The sequence below is a fragment of the Condylostylus longicornis genome, unplaced genomic scaffold, assembly GCF_029603195.1.
Source record: "Condylostylus longicornis isolate FDR11 unplaced genomic scaffold, ASM2960319v2 ptg000048l, whole genome shotgun sequence".
Classification (NCBI taxonomy): domain Eukaryota; kingdom Metazoa; phylum Arthropoda; class Insecta; order Diptera; family Dolichopodidae; genus Condylostylus; species Condylostylus longicornis.
The window spans coordinates 7,120,431-7,145,644 of NW_026578017.1; the positions used below are offsets into that span (position 1 = coordinate 7,120,431).

At 25.8% G+C, this 25,214-nt stretch overlaps 1 protein-coding gene across 13 annotated transcripts in view; it reads left to right on the forward strand.

The window, feature by feature from the left end:
* The window catches only part of LOC129611238 (transient receptor potential cation channel trpm), a 248,746-nt gene that overhangs the window by 146,592 nt on the left and 76,940 nt on the right, over window positions 1-25,214 (forward strand). For 12 of the 13 annotated variants that reach the window (XM_055524269.1, XM_055524268.1, XM_055524272.1 and 9 more), the window contains 2 exons: window positions 5,502-6,198; window positions 16,675-16,731. In XM_055524269.1, coding sequence (XP_055380244.1) covers window positions 6,169-6,198; window positions 16,675-16,731 — 87 coding nt within the window. In that variant the 5' untranslated portion in view covers window positions 5,502-6,168. The remainder of the gene's footprint in view (window positions 1-5,501; window positions 6,199-16,674; window positions 16,732-25,214) is intronic. The other variant, XM_055524275.1, reaches the window with a different exon arrangement.

Below are 25,214 nucleotides of genomic sequence, written 5' to 3' on the forward strand. Positions count from 1 at the left end.
ATTCATATATTAAATTTCAATGAAATCGGTTGATTATTTCTCTTTATATACACAAAAATGTATATTTGGCCCGTAGTAAACGCCCAGTTGCTGATGCCTGATTTCTTCCAAAAGTTAGGAATTTTTGCGTATGATCGAGCAAAGCTTATATATGAAATTTCAAGTAAATCGGTTGAATACTTTCTTCAAAGTGGTGAAAAATGTAAAATCGGCCCGGCCCGCAAATCCGTTTTCGAGCCTTGATCTTTCCAAAAAATTTATATGTTCATTGTTTTAATACGAGGAGTTCATATATTAAATTTCAATGAAATCGGTTGATTATTTCTCTTGATATACACAAAAATGTATATTTGGCCCGTAGTAAACGTCTAGTTGCCGATGCCTGATTTCTTTCAAAACATACGAATTTTTGCGGACGGGCGAGCTGAGCTTATATATAAAATTTCAAGTAAATCGGTTGAATATTTTCTTCAAAATGTTCAAAAAAGTAAAACAGGCCCGCTAAAAAGTGCAGTTCCCGAGGCCTGATATATACCAAAAGTTGATCGATCCGTGCCATGGTGGAAACAAACTTACATATAAATCATCAAAATCGGTTCAGCCGAACTTGAGATACACGCGTGCACACACAGACCGACAGACCGACAGACGGACAGACCGACAGACCGACAGACCGACAGACCGACAGACCGACAGGTTGCTAAAAATAGTTTATTTACACTTCCCTACTATGGAGAAGTACGTTCCCACCGAAAACTCGATATGCAAAATTTGTTGCCATCACATAACCTACCTATTGTTTACACAATACGGTCGGTAAAAAAGAGAAATTGCACTATAATTAGATTTTGAAGAAACAGTGATGCAAGGATATTGAATTTTAACATTTTCACATCGACATAATAGAAAGGAAAACAAAACAAAAAAAAAACAACAAGAAAAATTCAATTAAATTTAAGCACAATGTTAATTCCATTTTCGAAATTGGCAATTAATATTTAATAGCTTTTTTTAGATCTTGCTCCATAAAGCGAGATTTTTTTTAAAGTGAAAAAATAACTGCTGCTTTTCCTTCCCTTTGCATGTTTCTCTATTGTAAATGAATTTATAATGGAATGGAAACAGTGGAAAGAAAAGGTACAATGTAAACAAAAAGAGTGTAGAGCAAATGAAAACGGTTCATTTTCCTTTTTTGATAGAATTTTATTTAACTGATATAAAAATATTTGTAGCGTTTTTCAGTGTAACTGTCTTAGAAAGATTTTAAAATCATAAGGTAATTATGAAGAGTATGAGGAAAGTATGAGGAAACCATATCTATCAAAATTGCAGTGAATTTCAATTATGTAAATCTTTGCTCTTGTAAAGTCACTGCTTAAATTTTCTTAATATCAGCTACATCAAAAGAAATTTTTCTATATTAAATTGTTGGACTTATCACCTCAGAACTTACTTTCAAACAAACTGGTCTTAGAATTTAATTAAAAAATTAATGAAATTTGTAATGAAAATCGCGTTTTTAAAATATTGTATGGCACTGAAAAGTTAGGGTTCATGTTGTGAGACCTTCTTTCGAAGTAATCTTCAAATATATTTTGAGATCAGAAAAGAAAACATTTTAAAAACGAGAAAAAAATATAGTTGACCTTGTCAACTCTGTGATACCCGTACGAATTTGTTATCCTATGGGAATTACATGAGTTTGTTATCCTGCGAATTAAGATGCCATAACTGACTATAGGGCGGATTATGACTTTAAGTTGCCGTATTACCATATTAATTTATGCAAAATTTCAGTGCTATGTGTTTTTCAAAATACTGTGTGTGCGAAACTACTATTGAAGTTGTATGGCAGCTACCAGAAAGAGTCAAGAAATTTTAACAAGTTTTATTAAGCACATCAGCCCTACTAATTTATTTGCTTGTGTGAAATTTCAATACCACAGCTTTTATAGCTTCTGAGATATAGCCAAATAACTTTTGAAGTTGTATGGCAGGTACTAGACCGAGCCAAGTAATTTCAACGACTTTTATAAAACACATTGGCCCTACTAATATATTCGTTTGTGTGAAATTTCAATACCCCAACTTTTATAGTTTCTGAGATGTAGCCAAATAAATTTTGAAGTTGTATGGCAGCTACCCGAACCGGTACCCTGATCATGTCCAATTTAAATAAGGTTCTGGCACTTACTACAATAAATCATTTGTGAAAATTTGGTAAACTTAGCTCAATTAGTTTTTAAGTTATCGCTGGGACGGGCGGACGGACGGACAGACAAAGCTAAATCAACTCAGAATTTGACGCTGATCAAAAACATACACTTGAGTCTATATCTAAGACCGTTATTTCTTAGCGTTACAAACGGTAAGGCAAATTTAGTATACCCTTCGAACATACGTTCGTATGGGTATAATCAGAAAATATAAAAAATTATAATAAAGAATCTTACGCTGCTTGCGAAACAAATTTCCGCGCAATTTGAACTTAGTTCAGAATTATTTGTGTTAGATCAGGTTGGATCGATGAAATTATCGTAAGGCACTGAATCTTCAAAAGAGTAAATTAAAAGTTTTTCGAAATATCGATAGAAATTTTAAAAATGAGAAAGGAACATCAGAAATTTACAAAACCAGAATGAGTTATGAAACCTTGGTTTCCCATTTTGAGACGACATAGTTTTTTTTTTTATTACTAAAAAATATTTTGTTTAAAGAACTACAATTTAGTGAAAATGGAAAACATCAGAATAAGGTTAAGTTCATGTTGGCAGATCTTAAAACCTAATTCTACTTCCTTCAGTTGGCAGATCTTAAAACCTAATTCTACTTCCATCAGCGCTATTCTAAAGCATAAAATTTAAAAACTGAAGGTTCTACTTTTAAAAGCAGTTGACAGAACTCCATAAATGACATACCAAATTTTTAATACTAAATAATAACTAACAGCTTTTCAATTAAATTTTTAGGTTATATTAGTTTCTAATTATTGTTAGCATTAATTTTCATGCTTACAATATTAGAATAGATCTTTCAAAGTTCTTTACACGAAAACTATCTGCTTTTTGCAGTGTTGTCACAAAAACGTACTACATTTTCAGATCTAAGTAAAGGCTGTCAACATGAACTCAACCTTATTCAACTTACAACTTCTAGCATCAAATCAATAAAATCTACTGCAACAAATTGTTTGACGTTTCCTAGAAATATTATCGCAATATCGCCTCGATTGCTTACAATTTTTTCTATACTTATCATATAGAATTGATCATATTACAACTCAGTCATTTTCGGTACTTCTCTGTCCACAAACCGTTCTATAAAATAGTTTTGAAACCAAATTTCATTTATTAAGAAAAAAAATAAATTTTTAGTGTTCACATTGAAAGTAAAAATTGTAATTTTAAAAACTAAAAATGGGAAATTTAAACACAAATCAAAGCATTGTCTATAATGTCAAATGAATGTCGTAAATTTGTTAAATAAATTCAATTTTAAAAAGTTTTTCTTGTATAAAATTTAGTAAAATCAAAATATACGATTATAAAATTTGAGACGTTCAAAATTCTTTCTTCATTGTCTTTCGTCTTTCTGAACACAGAAAAATCTAAAGGATAAATCAAGCTATAATGTAATAAGGATAATTTAAAATTTCATTTGTAAGTATGATTTTCTTAATATTATTCTTCCAATAATAAAAGACAAGACAAAAGAAAACAAGGGATTTATCTTCAATAAATATTTTTTTTCTTTTTTGAAGTTTCATCCTTGAAAAACGGTCTCGTCAAATAATTTATTTTTATTTAAACTAAAAGTTTTCAATTTTTCAAGTCTACGTTTCTTATTATCCTTGTCTCATCAAATATTTTCTATCAATTCTCTTTCTCTTATAGATTTTACAAAAGTTATTTATTGTTACCGAATGCAGTGAAAATCGTGCAGAAGAAGTACTTAAGAAAGTAAATAGAAAACTCTTAAACGACTTTATTATACATTATTCTTGCACAAACAGTGTATACGAGTATAATGAGTGAGTTTAGTTAATTAAAACTTTTTTAGAAACTTCAATTTTGGATAAACTCAATGTAATCTCAAAAATTGTTAAGAACAAATTTCTAGTTTTTAAAGCCTTTCATGGATTATTTCCTACAACCACGCCGCGTATATTAAGGACATGCCAGAAAATTACCGTTTCAAATTTATTAATTTTGATTAGTAGTTGGTAAGCATGGCTTAAAAAGCTGATTCTGAATTCAATGGGAGAAAAATATTCACAGTTTAAAAAAAAATGTTATTAAATTTGCCACAGTTTTTGGCATGCTTTTAATGATAGAAACCAAGAGAAATTGGGATAGTGGACAAAACATAACATTTTCTACCAAGTTTCATTGGACTGCATTCTAAACATTAGTTGCTATTTTTACCGACCGCATGCGTATACAATGGCGTAGGTTATGTGATGGCATCAAATTTTGAATGTCGCGTTTTCGACAGGAACGCTCTTCTTTTCACTAGTTTTAGAGAGATGTCGGTTTGTCCGCCTGTCGGATCGGTCTGTCGGTATGTGGGTGCACGCGTGTACCTCAAGTTCGATTGAACCGATTTCAATGAAATTTTATATGTGAGTTTATTTTGGCTATGGCACGGATTGATCAACTTCTTTGATATATCAAACCTATAGGGAACTGGACCTTTTTGCGGGCCAATTTTACATTTTCCCGCATAAGATGGCCTCGGAAACCGAACCGATTCTACATTTTTACCACATCTACGGAACGGATTGATGGAATTCCTTGAAATTTGATATTTAAGTTCTGGTTGTTACCAAAACTAACTGGTGAACTTTTCAGATTTTTTTATTTTATGCAGCTAAAAAATACCAGTCGTTTTCATTATTCAGGACCATATATTATTGCAGATGCAGCATAAAATTTTATTGTTTTCGCAATTATTTATTTTAGTCAAGATTATGTAACTTGACTTAAACCATTCTCTTTCCAGATTTTATATATAGAAAAAGATTGTCAGCATTTACTTAAGCAATATTTTATAACAGTACAAACAAAAATAATAATACAGGGGGAGTTGTAAGTTAATATAATTTTGTTACAGAAATAGTCATATTTGGTTAAATTTTCAACGTTACGTCGTAATTTTAGAAATGTTTTGTTTGTCGTGTACAGATAAAGAATCTCACAAGGTCATAAGATCTAGCTACATTTTATGTGTCACAAATTAGCTATGTAAAAAACTACAGAATAAATATGTATTCAATATTAAGGCAGAAATTATGCTAATTTTGTAAAAAAAAATATTGTAACCAAAATAGTAACCAGTTTTTTTGGTGTACTTTTGTCACAAACTCTCTCCTTAAAAAAATTCTCTTAATACAATATAAGTTTAACTTTCTTTTACATAAAAGAGTTAAAAATTAATTTATAAAAATTGTTATTAATTAAATTATGCAACCACTTTAAAAATTTTTTATTTTTTTTTTTCAGGGGATAAGGATACAGGACATTTTTCAATAAAAGATGATTAATTAAGTCAACTTCAATAAACTGTCCATTGAAAATATCATGTTTAATTGAAAAGAACAAAAACAAAATAAAAACTAGCAACATAGCATTTCCAAAGGAATCGTGAGCGAAAAAGGAATGTTAAGAGAGGAAAAATATTTTTAATTTTCAGCTTTACTTTCGCATTATACCGTAATAAAAAAAATACTTTTCACTTGCTTATAATTTCATCATTGTCATCGCATAGCCTGCCGTCAATGTATACATAATTTGATTTCATATAACAAAGTTATTATCGCGCGTATAACATCAAAATTTATTTCCATTTACATTATCCGCCACAAAAAGGAATAAATGCATATGTATGTGTAAATCATCGTGTTATTAAGGAGCACTACATATACTACAATATCAACTCATATATACTTATATACATATATATATATAAAATTTTGTAATAATGATGAGAATTGATGATAAAATACAACTATTTTTATTATTAAATTAAATTAATTTTTTTTATCGAACGGCGAACAACACACGATGAATTTCAGAGATGATATAAAAAATCGGATAATTTTAATAAAAAGATTTCGAAATCATAAAAAACAGAATAAAAAAACTACTAAAAAACCAAATCGAACAGAATATGTTGAAAAATAAACGTCAACCAAAACCGGTAAGTTATTAATCACCTGGCCATTTGTCATTTCATTTGTTTTTTATTTATTTACCTGATTATTTATTTTAAATAATTATTGCATTATTTGTGATTAATATAGGAAAATTATTCATAGTAAAATTACTATTGGTTAAAAATAATTGGTTAAAAATTAAATAAAAAAATTTTATTTTAATAATTTTAATTTTAAACTTTTTTAATTTTCCAAAGTCTAAATGAACGAGTAGAGTTAATCTTAAGTTTACTTAAAGTTTTTGTTCATTTGGTTTTTTTTTTCAAAAATTGGTTAAGATAATTATTATCTAAATTATTTATTACTATATATATATTTATATTTTGTTAAGTTAGAAATAGAGTAGAAGTTCTATAATTAATTCATAGAATATTTAGATTTCTTCTGCCAATAAAAAATATTCATGTTCGTACTCTACATATTTTTTTTTTGCTGAAAATCTATTTAATAACAGATTAACCTCATATGCTCATTAATAAAATCTTGAAAGCGAAAAAGTATGCACTAAATTTATAATATAAATAAAATTGATAATCTCAATAGTTGCAGCTGTATAACCAATTGAACTCATCTTGCTTTAATTTGCATATTAATATGTAAATAACTTATAACTTATTTAGCAGAAATTAAGATGAAATTATTAAAAATGCTTAAATTGCTCTTATATTTTTAAGTAAAAGAAGAAAATTCGTAACTTTCAAATTAATAACGTTAAACTGTAATAAGTCACAAATAAATGATTCAAATTGTGGTTTGATCTATAGCTATCAGCAGTGTCTATAACGATACTTATTCTTTTTAGAATCTTCTTTAATTCATTTTACATTAATAATTCGCCCATAATTTTTAATATGTCGCTTATTCTATAATTACATTTTATCGTTTCACTTTGCTTTGAAAAACAAGCTTATCAGACGGTATAAACAAAAGTTATTTAAAGTGTTACCGTTGTGTATATGTTATGATCGTATTCGTATTATCGTATCGTATAAGGTGTATACAAGTTTTGCTCACAAATTGAATAAGCTTCTTACACAGTAAAAGCCATTACATATTATTCATTCTTAATATTTTTTGAAAATTAAACGGTAAATCTGACACCTATCATCAGTTTGCCGTTATATAGTTCTATTAATTGGAACCCACCATTATGATTTTTTACGATATGTATAGTAGCTTGTTTTCAAAATAAATGTATTCATGCGAAGCTTCATAGTAAACGTACTATTCATGAACTTCATACAGCTACTAAAACAATGCGATAATGAGTACAGAGATGCAAGATTTTTATATTTTGTGATGTAAAACTCAAGATCATTTCAAATTAACTACAATAAATATTGGTGGGCCTATATATTTTGTGAGTTAGCGAGAACCTTATTTAATTTAAAATTTTTCATCCATTATATTAATCATTTATGTTGGCTGACATATTATGCACTATTCAATATTTTCGAACATATTGAACTAAGTGCGCGCAAGGGGCTTCAAGTAATAAATAAACAGTGTAGTAATAAACATAAGGGTTCATTAATTCTCCTAATCACTTTTCATGACTTCATATTTTTCCTTCATATAATAAAAATTATATCGGGAAAAAAACATAATGTGATTCAAAACAGTCTTGGCTGTAGCAATACAATAAATTATATTTGATTGAAATTTATCACATGTCCCGACATAATAGTTTCTGTTAAAGCTACAATCCGCATTACAAACCGCATTACTTGTTGTTACTTGTTGTCTCTTTCGGTTCCATACATAGTTGCGATATTCACTATTATAATTAATTATTAGGAATTCGAAATAAATATGCGGCAACTGTTTACAATATCTTAACAATAATAGTTAATTTTAAGCTCTGTTTAATATTAGCGAAGCTGAGGAAAAGTTATTTGTGACTCATACAGATTTTAACAACGAAAGTTACGTGTTTTTCAACTAAACATTTTATATTAAATGGAAAATTTAATAGCAGAGACATTTCTATTTTAATTTCATTTAAAAATTTTTTTTTTGTTTTATAATTTTAACAGCTTAATGCCAAATAATACTAATTTTACGCTACAAAAACCATAAAACTAAAAACATTAATAAACTTAAAATATATTTTTAAATCTAAAAAATCTTGTTTTAACATTAATAGCCAAACCTCATTACGTTATGCTTTAAATTTTCAAAGAAAAATTTAATAGTGTGCATTGTAAACCAGTCTCATATTATAAACGTATCTTAACCATTTTACATTTTACAGATAAAAGTTTTATTATTAATTGCATACTCACATTAAACAAAATACCATCTCACTATATCTTAATCTTAGAATTTACATTTTATCGTCATATAACATAGTTATACAAAATATTGGTGTTTAGTTTTTAATATTATTATATAAAATTTTCTTTGCATGAATTTCTAATTTTGAAATTTTGCTAAAATGCTTTTTTGCGCTGCATTCTATTTAAAAGTTTTAAGAATACAAAAATTTCACTATAACACTTAGTTATCATTAGCATGATTGGTTGTTCTATTACCTATATGAGTGCATTTTACTACTCAAAATATCTTTAAAGTTTTTCTATTTTAATATCTCCTCAAAATGAAAAAAACAAATTTACTTTGATTCTACAAAAACGTATTTGTGCGAAAGGATCATTGAACGTGCTGTGGTAAATTCAAATCTCGTGTGTGTACGCAATGAGTTCTTACATTTAACTCTGCTGAACAATAATGACATACACTTGCTAAGCCTAAAAGATATAACATTACAATACAGAGTGTTAAAAATAAGTTTTCAGCTTAAAATAACAATCTTTTAATGTACGTGGTGCATGCATTCACTGAATTTTCTCAATTAAAACAGAGGATTACGTTTAATTTTAATTAAATTTAAAAAAAATTGTCATAATATTCTTTAAGAGCAGGGGAATATAAAGTTCTAATACCCCACTCTTAATTTATTTGGAAAAAATATTTTTATAAAATTTTTAAAAATGTTATGAAGAGAAGAATTCTTGCTTTAGAATTTTACTTTATGTTCTTCAACTTACAACCCACAAAATAATTAATACTCTGTAAATTTGAACTAGGTTTAGGGTTGACTTTAAAATTAATCCAGGATGTCAGCAACAACGATTTCACTACTAATTCTAAACAATAATAATATTCTTAGAGCCAAAGAAACATTCAAGAAGAGATACGGCACATCTTGTACCTTTTTATTTGTAACTTATGCACATTTATGTTACGCATAAGTTATAATTGTAGGTACTCAAAAGTGTGTTATGATATAATTAACTATACAGAAAGATTACTAAACGTAGTGGAAAATTAACACTTAAGAGTTTGAGTATCATTTTGTTCTTTTCCAATGTAACAAACTCTTCAGTTGTTAAGTTGCATTTAATGCTCAAGTATTTCAGTACTTATTAAAAATATTTATTTTACATAATTTTTAGTTTCTAGTGTCGTGAAATTTTTAAACGATTTTTATTGCCACTTTGAAATTTTTCTCGTCTTTTTCAAAATATGCGAATTGGAGTTTTTTTTAACACAAATCAGTATTTAAAACAATATTCATTTATTCATGCACTATAAGAATTTTTATTTGAAAACTTGCACAAAGCTAATACGGTACTAGACACTATTTGTTAGTTCTTTTTGAATTTTTTTATAATTTAGTGCAAAGTGTTTATGAAGTATTTCCGTTTTGCATGCTTAGTGCAAGGTTTCATTACAAATTGCAGATTTGTAGCATTCTAAATTGAAAAGTTTTATATCCTCTGGTAGTTTAGAACCATATCTAACGGTATAATAGTAAAAATAACGGCGTAATTCAAAATATAGAAATCTGCTCCTGAAAAGTTTGTTTTTTTTTTCAAATTAAACTGAGCATTTTCTCTGTACTGTGCTCTGAAATTGCCCAGTAACATTAAAATAACAGTACGGTAGTCTTTTGAAAGGGAAAACAGCTTCCAAACGATAATACATTTGCTAGTCCTTTAAAGCACATATGAAAATATCGCCACATAAGACTTTCCGTCTTAAATTCATTCTTCAAAACTCTTTTAAATGAGTTGCATATAATCTTAATAATTTACTTAAATACTAATACTTCCATTGAAAACTCCAAAAAGAAATATCAAATTTATTACACTTACACACATAAATAAATTTCAAAAATAATTCAGAATCATTTTAAATGCAAAATCTATTTAAAATATTTATTTAAATCTTGGAAAATTCAATTTCTTTTATATAAAAATACAAAAAGAAAATATTTAGTGTTGATTTTTCTTAAATTTTTCCCAAAAATAATTTGAATTTTATTCACTTAAATCTAAAATGGAATACAAAATTTGTATTTATTCTATACTTAAGCTTAAAAAAAAACAGATAAAATGTTTTCACTCTGAAAATTTTCTAAAAAATTTGTAAAAAAAAAAATTCAATTGAATGTGAGATTCGGGAAACATTGATTTCAACACCTTTCATTATTACTGTGATACACGCGAGGGTATTATGCTTTTATCAAACATTATTTTTACATTCTTACTCTTTAACACAAAACGAAAACGTTGAACAGTCTTTGTTAGAGTCAAAAGAGAGAGGCGGGAAAATTTCCAAAACAAAAAGTAAAGAAAATTTAACTTTCGCTTAAAGGCATTATTTCTCAGGTAAAATTGAAGCAAAATAAAAAATATGAAAAATTATACCTTGTGAATTTTCCGAAATTTTTCTTTTATAAAAATTTTTACACCTGATTTTATATTTTTATAATATTATCGAAATGACTGTGTTCATCTTGATTATTTTTGCTATTTTCAATAAAAACATAAAATATTTAAACAAACACACCAGCTATAAGCGAAATAATTCATGTATTTTTGAAAGATAATAATCAACGACCGTGAAGTAAATAACCTTCAAAAAATGAAGAGCAGAAAAGAGAAAATTAAATATGTAAATTATTAATCATAGATTGATTATTAGATCATTAAATTTCCTGTCATATGATTAGTGTTGATTTAAGTTGAATATGACACCAAATTCAACTTTTGAAAATAATAAGAGCATTAAATTAATTTCACCTTAACGATTTTTATAAATTCAATTATTAGCACTTTAAAAAAAATTGAAAGAAAGTACTTATTAGTTTCACTTTGGTCGTCTGTCAGTCCGTCTCTCCTCATGTCTGTTTACAAAACTTCTACTCCCTTGAAGATAAGCCGAAATTTCATGCGTCTCATGTAAAAGTTATAGATCTTCAACTCTCTTAAAATTCCATTCTTTGACTATTTATTGTAACGATACAACAATTTTGTTTAAATTCTGCAAAAGCAGAAAGTAGAAGCGAGCTTTTTCTACCGCGGCAGCTTTCTTGACTTGAAAAACAAAAAGTGGCCATTAAAATCAACCGTTATCTAACATCCTCTTTTTCCAAACTTTTTCCAAATTATCGCCTGCGAAATTTGTAAAATTTGAATTTTCGATATCTAAACATTTCGGAATTTCTATAAATGCAGAACGCTAACGGCGAATATCACCCAATTATTTGTTTTACCTCACTTGCTTAACCGTCCAATTCAACTAATATGTTAACGCTTTTTTTGCTCAACTTTTTTTTCTCGCTCATCCTAAATGTATGCAATAGCTTTATATATAATTTGGTATATAAAGAAACTAATTTACATGTAGTAGTTTGCTCTACATAGAAGCAGTATTTTCACTTGTTAGTGTTTAAGTGCTTCCTTATACAAACCTTTGATTTGACTCAACTTTATTTTTTTTTGAAAATACTTTTCAAAAAGGAATCCTATAATAACCTTGTATTTTCTTAAATCTTGTCTTGAAAGTTTAAAAATAAAATTTAGGCCAATTAATTAAAGAAATTTAAAGGATGCATTTAAAGTTTTTCATATTTATCGATGTTTGAATTAAAAATTTTAAAATTGTTAAAATTAAAAGTACAATTTTCAATATTCACATTTGATTTGAATTCATTAATCAAACGTGCCGTAAAATATTTATTTTTTATTTTTATTTTGGAAAAAAAATTTTTTGCCAAAATTAACAAAATTACCTTTTATGTATATTATTTGGTTGATCGGTTGGTTGAGGTGGTCAATGCACTTCAACGGTCCACCGCACCCCAATTAGCATAAATGCGTCCATCTGCTTCCACTACCCCGTGATCACCAGAATATTATTTGCACTTCAAATTTATAATAATTGTAAGAATAATGTAAATTTTCAAAAAATTAATGTGTATTATCTAAGTGAATTAATTAAAGAATAAAATTAACGTAGTCAACGGTCTAATTCGTGTGTGTCACACTATTATATGCACTTCCATTTCCTCCAACTAAATAAGCTCATATCCTCAATAAAAATTTTATTAAAACATTTTGTTGCTGATATCAATTTGAGTTTTAAATACGAGTATATTTCAGTTATTTTCTAAACTTAAACAGAATTAGAAGCTTATAAAATTCTTAAACACTTTACAAACAGTAGTAAAAATTTTTCAGTAGTAAAAATTTGTTAAGAATTACATTATGCTTATTGTTAAGAAAAATATCATTTATCATTTTAATAACTTAATTTTTTGAATATTTTGAAATTTCAAATTCTCAAGAGAAAGTTTATTTTCAACTTAACTATTTAATAAAATTTATATTAATCGTTTCTTCTTTACTCGGTATGCAAATTTTACATAACGTGCATTACTCCTTATAGTTTGAAATTATAAAGGAAAAATAATAGAATAATGGCTTTAAATTTGCATATTTTCTTAAGGAGATACCACAGTTTGTTATATATTTCTCTTATTTTCAATTTTTCCTGTGCTAGACTTTTCCAAAAAGATCAATATTTTCTTATGTTTTAAACACAAAAATAAATTTTTCATTTAAATTTTACGTTCTACATTTTTATTTCCTTATATTTATCATAAGCAACATATCTTGATATTTGACATAACAGAACTGTAAAGATTCAAATATCTTATTAAAGAATGTAATTGAACAAACCCGTGCTTAATAATATTTTATAAAGAAGAGTAGGAAAATAGTATCGATCGAAGAGTAGTATAAATAGCATAGTATAAATCTTAAGTTTATGGTACTATTGTATTTATATAGTTTTATAAATTACTTTTAAAGATAGTAGTTGTTTGGGTAACAGGATAATCACTGCAAAATTCTTGCTTTCAAAGGAAGTTCAATTGAGAATATAATATCATCATATATAGAAAATTAAAAAAAAACGAGTGATTAGAAGAATGGAAGATATAAAGAAATTTCGTTCTAATAAAACAAAATCCATAAAATCTTAAAAGTTGAACAGCATGCAAGTTTTAGATAAAAAATTTTTTGAAATTTTATGTAGAGAGAATAAATTATTATACTTTAGAACTTTAACAACATTTACAGCTAAAATATTAAGATTTATTCATAAATCTTTCAATATTTTTTATTTTTTAATATTTAATTATTTTGTTACCAAATGACTCATCAGAAATTACCTTTCTTTCTAGAATAAAATTATATTTTTAAGAGTAAAAAAAGAGAAGATTAATGAAGATTTTGCTCAAATCAAATGAGTTTCTGAAAAATGACATAAGCATAAAATGCAGATTTCTTTTACAAAGAGTTTGGAGTTTTCGAAAACTGACCTACTATTCTTAAGTTTTGCTTAGATACACTATTGTAATGAAAGGCAACTATTTTTTTTCTTTCAAAATTAAATCTACAACAAAATTTACTCAAAACGAAGTACGACGAAGCACATTCTTTCCTCTTAACAATTTATTTAATTTTTTCTTTTTTACTTTACACATAATCGCATTAATTCAATTTTGTATACCAAATTAATAAACAGATTTATAAATTAATATTGCCAAGCAGAAAATATGAAGGATTTTTTCATTATTTTGCAGATAAAAAATTTTCCACGAAATTCATTTTGTTTTTCTCTTAGACTAAAAGTTGTTTGTTAAAAAAAATTCCCATGAAAAATATTGTAATAAGAAAAATATTTAATCAATGTTAATTGCGATTAAATGATTACTAGATGATTATATAATAATTACAAATTTGCAAATCATTTGTCAATTTAGTAATGCTCCACTGCTTTTAGCCATCAAATTATTCATTTAGTCCTTAACACAAACAAGAAAATGCAACATCATTGTAAAACAACATTTTCATTCCATATAGAACTAGAATAATGTTGTACAATAAAATTCCAGTAAATTATGTAAAATTTAATATTTTTTGTTTAATTTCACTATTAAAACTTAATGTTATTTTGTCCTTTATTTTTTGCTTTTAAATACACGCCAGATTTCATTACGCAAAAAAATAAATCAATACTTTTATTACACAAAAAATTAGCTATTAAATTTTCTTTTTTTTTTTGTTATTGTCCTGAAATTATTTATAATCCTTTTTACATAAAAGCTTTGTAGAAATGTCTTTTGCAAAAATTCAAAAATATTGTAAATTATTTTTTTTCTTGTCTAGTTTTAAAATCCTTTTTGCACATTTGCTTTATACATTCATAGCCGCTTATAGAAATTTTATTATTAATAAATTAATGACATGCTTAAAAAAACAACCATAGTGCATAAAAATAATAATAATTTTAGAGAAAAAACAATCAAATTGGAAATAATATTTGTAATAATAAATTAAATTTATTTTAAAGTAATTTAGTAAAGTAAAAATAATAATTTCAGAGAAATATTAAAAATATTATTTATGTTTCTTTCTTCCTAAAATTATGCAAGAAAACAAGAATGTATGAATAATTATAAAGTTTAAAATTCGAATTGATTTGGAATCCATTTGCTTAAATTTTTTTTCGAATTTCTTTATTATTGTATCTTAATTATAATTGGCTTCTTATCTCATAAATTTGCAAATAGTTTTAAAGTAAAGATCTAATACTATATTGTATGTTTTGTGTTTAAATTAATAATTTATGAAGATCAAAACTAAAAATTACGAAATTGGAGTTTTAGACTATTTAATCGTATAATTACAAAAGAATACTAGACTGAATTTTTGAATACCATACGATTTCTCGGTAAAAGCTTATTGAAAGTAGCTCAGTTTGGTAGACCGTCCTCTAAATGCGTCATACAACTGTTCTGCAGTTGTATGAAGAAACTTTCATTAGTTATTCTTATTAAAAGTGTCTACATTACTTCAGTTGTTCTAAAGCAATATAAGCAATATGAAAATGAAAATATTTATTAATTAGTGCTATTGAAAAAGCGGTTGCTCATATTAAACTGAAAGTAATCTCATTTAGACAAAAATAAAAATATTAAATGCATTAATTAAAAGTTTAAAAAAATTTTAATTAAAAATTTCCGTTGAAATTTTTCTACTGTAAACATTTTTCTATTGTAAAATATTTGTAATTATATTGCAATACAACCCTTGCAATTTGAATATATAATTTTCATTAAAAAATATAATAATGATTATTAAACTTCATAGAATTATAATACGCTTTCAAATATAAATCTAAATTAAATACCAAAACCGTATGTAAATCTAATATACGGAACTTATCTAAAAAGTAAGCATTTTAAAAATGTAATACATTTATATAACATCAATGAACTTTTTAACGTTTAGCCATTAAAATAAAAATCTTCTCTAATATTAAATTGTAGTAAATCTTTTAATTACAAAAGCAAAATGAAGTTGTTTCATTATTTAAACTTGAAATAATATTATATAACCTTAAGAACAATATTATTAAAATCGATGAAAATTGCATACTTTTAGGATATACTTAATATAATACACTCATTATTTACTCAAAATTAACCCGTAATGCGAATTTATTCTATGATTCTCAATTTTTAGAATATATTCGCATAATATTATCTAATACTAATATTAATATTCACTTATACTAATTAAAATTAATTTGGAAATTAAATATTCGGTTAATTAAGAGAATTAAAATATTTCTTTGAAATTATTTCAAACTTCTGAAAATTAAAATTCTAAAAACAAAAAAAAATTGTTCTATATTCTAATTTATTCAGTATAAATTTATCTTAGCCATAATCAAAAAAAAAAATTTTTAGAAAAAAAAATTTTTAATTTATTTTTTTTTAAATAAAAATTTTATCTTTTAAATAATAAATTATTAATATTTAAATTAATTTTAACTATAATAAATAATAAAAAAAAAACATTAAAAAAACTCTTCATTAATTTATTTGATTTTTATTTATATATTTTTCTCTTTCTCTCTTTCTATGTTTTTTATATTTATAAAATATAAATTAAAAAAAATCCTGCTATCCTCTTGTCTATCACATAATTATTTTCCTATTCAATAAAACCGTACGTATTAAATGCTTTCAAAATTTGAATCTAACATAAAAAAAAAAATTAATTAAAAAAAAAAAATTAATAAAATAAAAAAAAAAGATACGATGGGGCCTCAAAAAAATCTGTTGGGGACTTATCAATATAACAGTACCGAGGGTAAGAATTGAGAATTTCTGTTTTCTAATTTTTTCTTTCACTTTTGTTTTATTTATTTTTTCTATATTTTTATTTTACCTTTTATCTATTTGTGTTTAGTCTAAAAGTGTCTGCTAAACTGCATATCTAACATCACTTTCACTTATTCAGCAATTTAAATTGTATTGTTCAATAAATCAAATTTACTTTAGATTTGCAATTTGGCGGATGCCCCAATTTATCTATTGTTTTTCAAATTTGTTTCTTTATCTTTCACTTTGTTATACATATTTTGACTGCGTTCGGTCAAGCAATACGATAAAAATTTTATGTACGTGTTTTTGTTTTTGAGTAGAATTAAAAAAAAATTATTGCAATATGAGCATAAAATACCTACACTATTTCGTATAGTCAAAACAATTTTAGAACTTTAACATTTTGTACTAAGAAATGGCAGTAGTAAAAGCAAAATAGGCAAAATGAAAATCATATATCAAAGCAGTCTGGCCAATCACAGAATTTTTAGAACGTGATTGATATATCGTCCTTTGAGAGAATAAAATTGATAAACCGCAAAATGGCTATATTCGACTATGATATGTCTGAACACAAAAACGTATTTCTTTACTTAGGATAAATAACCTTATTCTGCGTAATTATAATCGAAATATTAAAACGGTAAAGTGATAAAATTGCTCAACGACGAACCTGAATTTGAAATTGAATTTAAAGGGCCGGTGCTATACACTGCACCATTGGTCAGGTAATATTAATACATAATATTACCTGACCAATGGTGCATATTACCTGAGTGTTACTGATTTTTTTAGAATAATTTTTTTTTAAAAACAAGTCACTTAAATAGCAATGAATATGAAATTTTCTTGATTTTGTGGGGATTTCCTTTGTGCCATTGCATTTTAATGTACAGCACAATAACAACATGTTCAATGCCATCTTTTCAAATACTAGAACAAATACAGCGACAAATTAAAAATAAGCGTAGATATACCAATTTGAACAATTGAGTAATAAAAATTAATTATTTATGGTTATAGTTTTGCATTACCGAACGCAAAATAAATTTCACATAAATTATGTGTTTCACTATCTGTTCTAATCTTTCCATATATCTGTCACTTGTCACTTTTTAAAAATGTTTTTTTTTTTCAATAATAAATAGTTTAATTATTTTATATTTTGTTTATTATTTTCTCTTATAATTTTCTATTTTTAATTGCAACTTTTTATATTCTACAAATTTATTATTTATATGTGGTAAATTTTTAATAATTTTTAAAATAATTATGTATGATTATTATATTTTTTTTTGCAAATATTGTTATACACTCGCATATTATTATTGTATGTAGATGTTATGAAATAAATTGCATTAATATGGGATTATGTTTTATTATAAAATTTATGAGAGAGCAAATATTTTGCTCTTTTGGTGATTTTTGTTTTGTTTGTTTGTTTGTTTGAGTAGAGATATATTGCTTATTATTATGCAGCTTTTAATCTCTATAGTTGAACGGTTAATGTACACAAATAAAATATTATCTCATAATTAGCCTTTTTATTATTATTATATATACATATCTACTTATATTATGATTATTATACTTAAATGTATGTACCTATACTAATATGTATAATTCAATAATAAACTCATATTTATATTATTATTAACTATTGAAAAATATTTTATAAAATTTTATATTATGTACAAAATTTCTGAATGAAAACAATTAAAAGTTATTTATTTAGAAAAAAAAATGAAAAAGGTTAAAAACTTTTGATTTTTGGTGCGTTACAAATTATGAACGTGGGTAAGTTGGTTAAATGACTTTTTTTTGGTTGAACGCACCTTTTTTTTTAATTTTAATTTTAATGTCAATTTTATTTGGTTTTTTAATAACATCATTTATTTTCGTTTGTGGTTTTTGTGGATAATTTTGTGACATACATGAATTGTTTTTATTTCACGCATCTCTTTATTATTAAAAAATAATAAAGTATGATAAGTGATTTATTTTTCAAAAATATTTTTTGAAATGGCGTTAAAAAAAAGAATATTTAATAGGATATATTATATAGTTGTATGAATGAATTAAACAGGTGGGAAATAATTTCAGAGATGATTCTTTGATCAATTCGATTGATCAAAAAATTGTGTGGGTCCGGGGTGGATGCAGATATACCCATTTTCGAGCTGCAGCGTGTTAAAAACAAATGGTGCCAGAATTTTCCTGCATATAAATAAATGCTTATAACTTCGAAACCTTCATACATTTCACACAAAATTTAAACTAAAAATATTTAGTGTCTAGTATCTTTATAAGAAATATATAAGCTAAGCATTTTTCGTATGTTTCTTAACACGTTTTACTGGTAAAATTGTGAGTTATAGAATGTTAACTCAGTTTAGCTCTCATTTTAGCGCATCGGAAAAAAAAAATTACGAAACAAATTTTCGAAAAATTTCGAGTGTTTTAAAAAAAAATTTAAAAAAAAAATTTGTCTTTGACAAGTTCTATTTCAAAAACTATGGATTTTCTGTTAAACAATTGCCCGATGGCTACTCTATGTCACATGATTCCGAAGTTGGAAGTATTTATTTATTAGCAGGAAAGATCTGGCACCTTTTTTTCAAAAGGCTGTAGTTGGAAGAAAGCGAGAATAGCTTCACCCACCAATAAAAAGTCCAATTAGCATGTGCTCTTGTAATGAACTTTTTCGCAACTTTGGACCAAAATATTTCGAATTATAAATTGGGATGGAATAAGTTTTTAGAATATTCATCATCAAAAATTTTTAAATAAAAGTTTATTCCCTTTTTGCATTGTTCAATGTTAAAATTTATGATGATTTCCTCTGCTCGTCTTGATACTGCAAAATCAACTAACATAAAAAGCAAGAGGATATCGTCAATAATTTTGATCCATTAAAAAATCCGATAGGAACGAGTTAACGAATAAATAAAATTTTTTCAAACAGAAGTAAAGTTTATGTTTTAGAAAAGATATAAAAGCTGCGAATAAATAAATTTTTTGTTGAATCGTATAGCTGAAAAAACTAGGTGTAGTTATCTAGATAAATCTGAAAAAGCCAAATTTTAACAATTCATAGAGGACTTTGTGAATAATAACGATTAGGTGGAAATTTAATAGTTGAAAAAATTCAAATGATTGTAATGAGGACAAATCGTACAAAAATTTAACCAAATTAGAAAACTAGCTTTGTAGTAACCTTAATATACTTTTTGACCAAAAACAAAATATGAATTACCCGGATCGTGGTAGGTCAACCAACCTTTTCCCAAAATTTAGGTTAATAATCTCAAATTCAATTTTTTTTTACCAAGTATTTATTACCAAAAAATCTGTGCTGTTGCAATTATAATTCAGAAACTGAACAAAACTGAAAAACAATACTTTCTTTTTTTGTAGTTATCCTTTTTCAATAGGTTAACCTTTTCAACTGGGTATTAAAAATTAAAATTTTTTTTCGTATTATGAAATTTATCCTTTATCAACGTAGCATATTGTTTGCTTTTCATGTTTAAAAAAAAATTGTTTATTAATCTAGTTTACCAGGTCTTTTCATAAAAAAAAAATATTTAGGTCAGTTTATGGTTTTCTGTCCAAAATTTGGTCAGACAACAAAAAAATAAATAAAAATCTTTCAAACACCTATACAATGAAAAATAAAAGAAAAATCTTTTCAAATTGTACGTGAACAATAAAAAATTTTAACCTTTTTTAAATCGCATACAAAAATTAATAAAAATTTAAGTGCCATAATTTTTAATTTATATTAAACAAAGCTGTTGCGGCTGAACTATAGGTTTAGGGAACTTTTCAAATTTTATAAAAATTTTGTTTAACCTTTTAACTTGATTTTATTTAGTATTTTTAGATAAAGCTAATTACATTTTAAATAAATGCCATAAATAAACGATTTAATTAAATAGATTAGTGACTGAAATGTAGTAAATTTCATCTAAATCTAGTTCATCTAGTTTATACTAACTATCGGTTCACATATTTCATACTGAAAACAGTAAAACTCTAAGTCAATATATGTACTCAAAACCGAAATTTTAATAATGTCCCAAATGAAGTTCAATTACCACCTATGCTTATGTGCGTCTATAAATTTTTTGCCATTGTGGTAAAAGAATAAAAGTGGCCAAATTATATGATATGTGACTGCTATTTGCGTTTTTGGAATCAACCTCTTATAGTTAATATTTTAGATGTTTAATGAACTGGAACAAACGATTCTTCATATTTTTTTTACATTTGTACAATATTTCATTCGAAGCTATTCGTTCTTGTTTTTTGATTATTGTTTTTAATTACTCCCATATTACAAGTTTTATTACATATACGAGTATTCTCACTAATTCTGTTCATCGGCACTATCATAATAAAAAAAATCCTAAGTACAACATTTCGGTATTCATGTCGGAATGATTTTCATGTAAAGTGAAAACTTTAAGTCGTCTATCTATTTATCTATAAACACCAAGCTTTAGAATATTATAAAAGCAATCTGCAGTATATATGCAGTCACCTATTCCAACGACCCTTTTTTTTTGAACATCTATAAATTTTATACTCCCAATTAATTGAAATGTTGAAATTCTTAATTTTGATTAACATGTAATGTGAAGCTATTATGACAACACACATTTAAATATGTTTTGCGGAGTCTACTTGAAATTACGGGTAATAGCAAAGGCTTTTCATTTTTAAAATTCTAATTTGGTTGAATTGCTTTACAAACTCCAATTGATTTTCTTGAAACATGATTTTTTTAAAGTTCTACAATCTCTAGTATTTAAAAGGGAAAAAAAAGTTAAACTGAATTTTCGCGGTGCCTATGGGAGCGTAAAATTTTTCATAAAATTTTTCCACAAATCAAAGTTGAACACACATACATAGTACATGTATGTATGTATTTACTTTTTACCTGATTTATAGTACACACAAAAAGGACCTTGAAAGTTTATGTTCAGATTTTTAGTTAGTTGAATTTTTTCTAAATTTTCATAATTTAAAAGTTTTAAGGATTGAGATTAATATTTCAATTAACTGAAATAATTTACACCCGAGATTTTTCTTTATAAACGTTTTAGTTGTACTTTTTACGTTTTTTACGTTTATCAATTTTAATTAACTTTTGCTTTCTCTTCGTTTTAGTGTTGTTTGCCAATGAAACTTTTTTCTAAAGTGAATATTAGTATGGAAACATGTAAAATACATTTAATATCAGAACTTTTATTTTTCGGTTTGGAAATTTTTTTTTGAAATTATTGTTGTAGGAGAAGTTTGAGAACTCAATTATAATCTTTCTATATAAACGAGTTCATTAAAAAAATTAAACTTTTTAGTTTCACTAAAAATTATAGAAAGTTTAAAATTCCATTTATAATATTAAATGTAACTTTTTTTTTGTTGTTAAATTTTTTTTTTACTCTTATTATTTGATAGGAGAGCAGCACATCTGCCGCACTCATTTTTGCTCTAATGCTTGTCAAACAAAGGAAAAAAAACTTTTAAAATTTCAATTTTTTTATTTTGTTTTTGTTTTAAATTATTAATTAAACTACCCTTAGACAATATTTTTACAACTGTGTTATAAAACTATTGTTAACACCTGACGTCCAATTACTACTAAAATTCTTGAAGTTCAATAATCTCTCTATTATGTCTTGTGCTTTTCAGTTCAAAAATCTTTAAAATGCTATCTTAAATTTATATGAGAGTGCTGGAAGAGCTTGAGGAGGGTAATTGAAATTGAAAAAAATAATTTTTGATCAAACCGATAGCAAACGATTTTCAAAGTAGCACTTTTCCCTTGAACAAGAGAAAAAATTGCTGTTATAAAACATCATCTACATTATTTAAACTGTTTCCATTGATATACCAAAATATATAAATTTATTGCATATATGTAGGATCAGAAAAATAACGGCTGAATTGTAAGATTAAATAAGTGAGTAAATGTAAGTAATTATGTTTTTTCATCGCATTGCATTTAGGATTAGCTTTAATAGAAATTTGGAAGAGTTTGCAGTTCCGCTTGCACGCAGTGAATATTTAAATTTTATTAAGGATTTCGCGAGGTGATAACTTATGAAATGGTGGAAATTGAAAAAACATTCTTCAACAGGATTGTACAACTTATTTGAGAAAAAAAAACTAATTTTAGATAACAGTTAATTTTAATTATCATTATGCCATTGTAATTAAGGACTAAGCGTTTGCAGAATCAAAAAAATCGGACGAATGGACGGACTGAGTGAAACTTAAACACTTCTTTTTCAATTTTTTTTTTTTTTGGAAAGTTTTATGAAGAGAACAACATCTCACTTGCTATAGTAGCATCACTGATTTATTTTGTAGTGTTTTGATTACTAAAACCTTATCAGAAAAGATAAAGTTGTCAACTGTTATATTGTTGGTATTTTTATTTTGTTTTTCTCTTTTCTCTTCCTTGAATTGCTCATTTTTGACATTAAAAGAACATAAGTTTAAATAACCCGTAAATATGGAAATAATGAGAGTGAAAATGAGAATAAAAAAGAAAAATTTGTAGGTACTTTTATTTGGGTATTATGCGCTGAATGTATGCTTGTATATGAATACTTTGCCCTTACTCATATATATACATAATATAAATTTTGTCATACTTATTAATATTATATTACATATTATGTACATGCTATATTGCTATACATACAAGTAGTGTTATAAACATTTACAAATAAAATTCACATTACAAAAAAAGTTAGTGCCCTTTCTCCAATTGCTGTATTATCAAACGGTTGATGACTGATTTTATTTTTTAAATAAACTTAAAATACTGACAATTTTAAAGTGTACATACTTGCTTGTTAGGTTGACATATCAGAGGTTTTTATTCACACATTCAGTCAGATACAACATCATTATTATGATATTTTTATTTGAAAAAAAAATGTTACGAGTATCATAAATTTTAAGTTATAATTGGGGTGGATTAAAAAATATAATAAAGAAAGGTTTAAAATACTACTCAATACAATTGATGCAGTAGGCAAGTGCAAACTTTAAATTTAAAAAAAAATTGTCGTGAGATGACTTTGTTTTTCTATATCCTAAATCATATGTTTCTATATCCTTATTTTAAGTTTTGGGGTCAACCAAAAACATGTCAACAGAGCACAAAATTTTGTTATTGAGTTCAGTTACAATTATAGAGCTCAGTTCCTGGCACATGATTTCTTTGAAAAAGTAGGTGGGTCTTCGTATTGTCATAGAGAGTTTGTATGTAAGAAGTCGTTTAAATACGTATAGTCGTTTTCATATTTTTAGAGTTCACATTTTAAGAAAAGTTGCTGATTAATGATTTTTAAAAACAAAAACGAATCGACACGTAATAAATGCCTAGCTTCTAAACATAACCTACTTCAAAATTCGTTCAATCCGTCATACAGCCAAAATATCACATTAGAAACTATATCATAAATTTCTACCAAAATTGTTTCAGTTGAAGTTGAAATACAGAGTGTATAGATAATCTGGCAGGAGTCAATATTTTATTTACGCTTACATGGAGAAATTCCCGCGCATATATTTTCGTCTCTGCGGATTTGATGCCATCGCATGTGCACATACAATGTCGTTGTTATATGAATAGCATATTTATATAACTTAACATGTAAGAACTGTTTTAAAGAGGCAATTGCACAGAAAAAAGCAGAGAGTACCCAAAAAAAAAATTTGGATGATTTTTATAAACTTTCAGAATGCAGTATTTATATTACAAAATACATTTCCAAACCTTTGCAACATAAATAAAAACAATAAAGTTTAAAATCTGAACAAAAACTTATTTTTTAACTATTTGGAATCCAGGGCATTATTTAGCTAAATTCTTTTTTTGCAAAGAATTTTCTTATATAATTTCTTTCTGAGAAGCAAGTCAAAATCACTCCGGCCTATCAATTCACAACATTTTTTTGCTTTTATTGTTTTACGAAATGTACTTTTTTATTTGTTCTAATAAATCTTAAAAGAGAAATTAAAACAAAAAGATTTTATTCTCAAAATTTACAGAAAGAGCTACAACAATACATTCAATTTTAAACTGTGTATATATAATCGTTACTCTAACGGAATATTCTTATACTAAACTGAAAAAGCAAATATCCTCGTCTCAACTCTGACACATTAATTTATACCCATACACAAAGATTATGTAGATACAAAGAGTAAAACATAAAAGTAAACAAAATTATTTTAACGTTAGCTAAACTTCAGAGATACCAGACGGCTTCAAATAAGTTTTTAATTGTTTTCGTAATTTATTAATAAATTTTTCCGATGTCAAATTTTTTCAATAAACGCCAAATTTTTCATTAAATGCTTTGCTACTAAAATATTCTTAGTTTTGTTTATCTTACTTTTATGATGTATGCTTAATTGAGAAGCGATCCAAAAGAAAATATT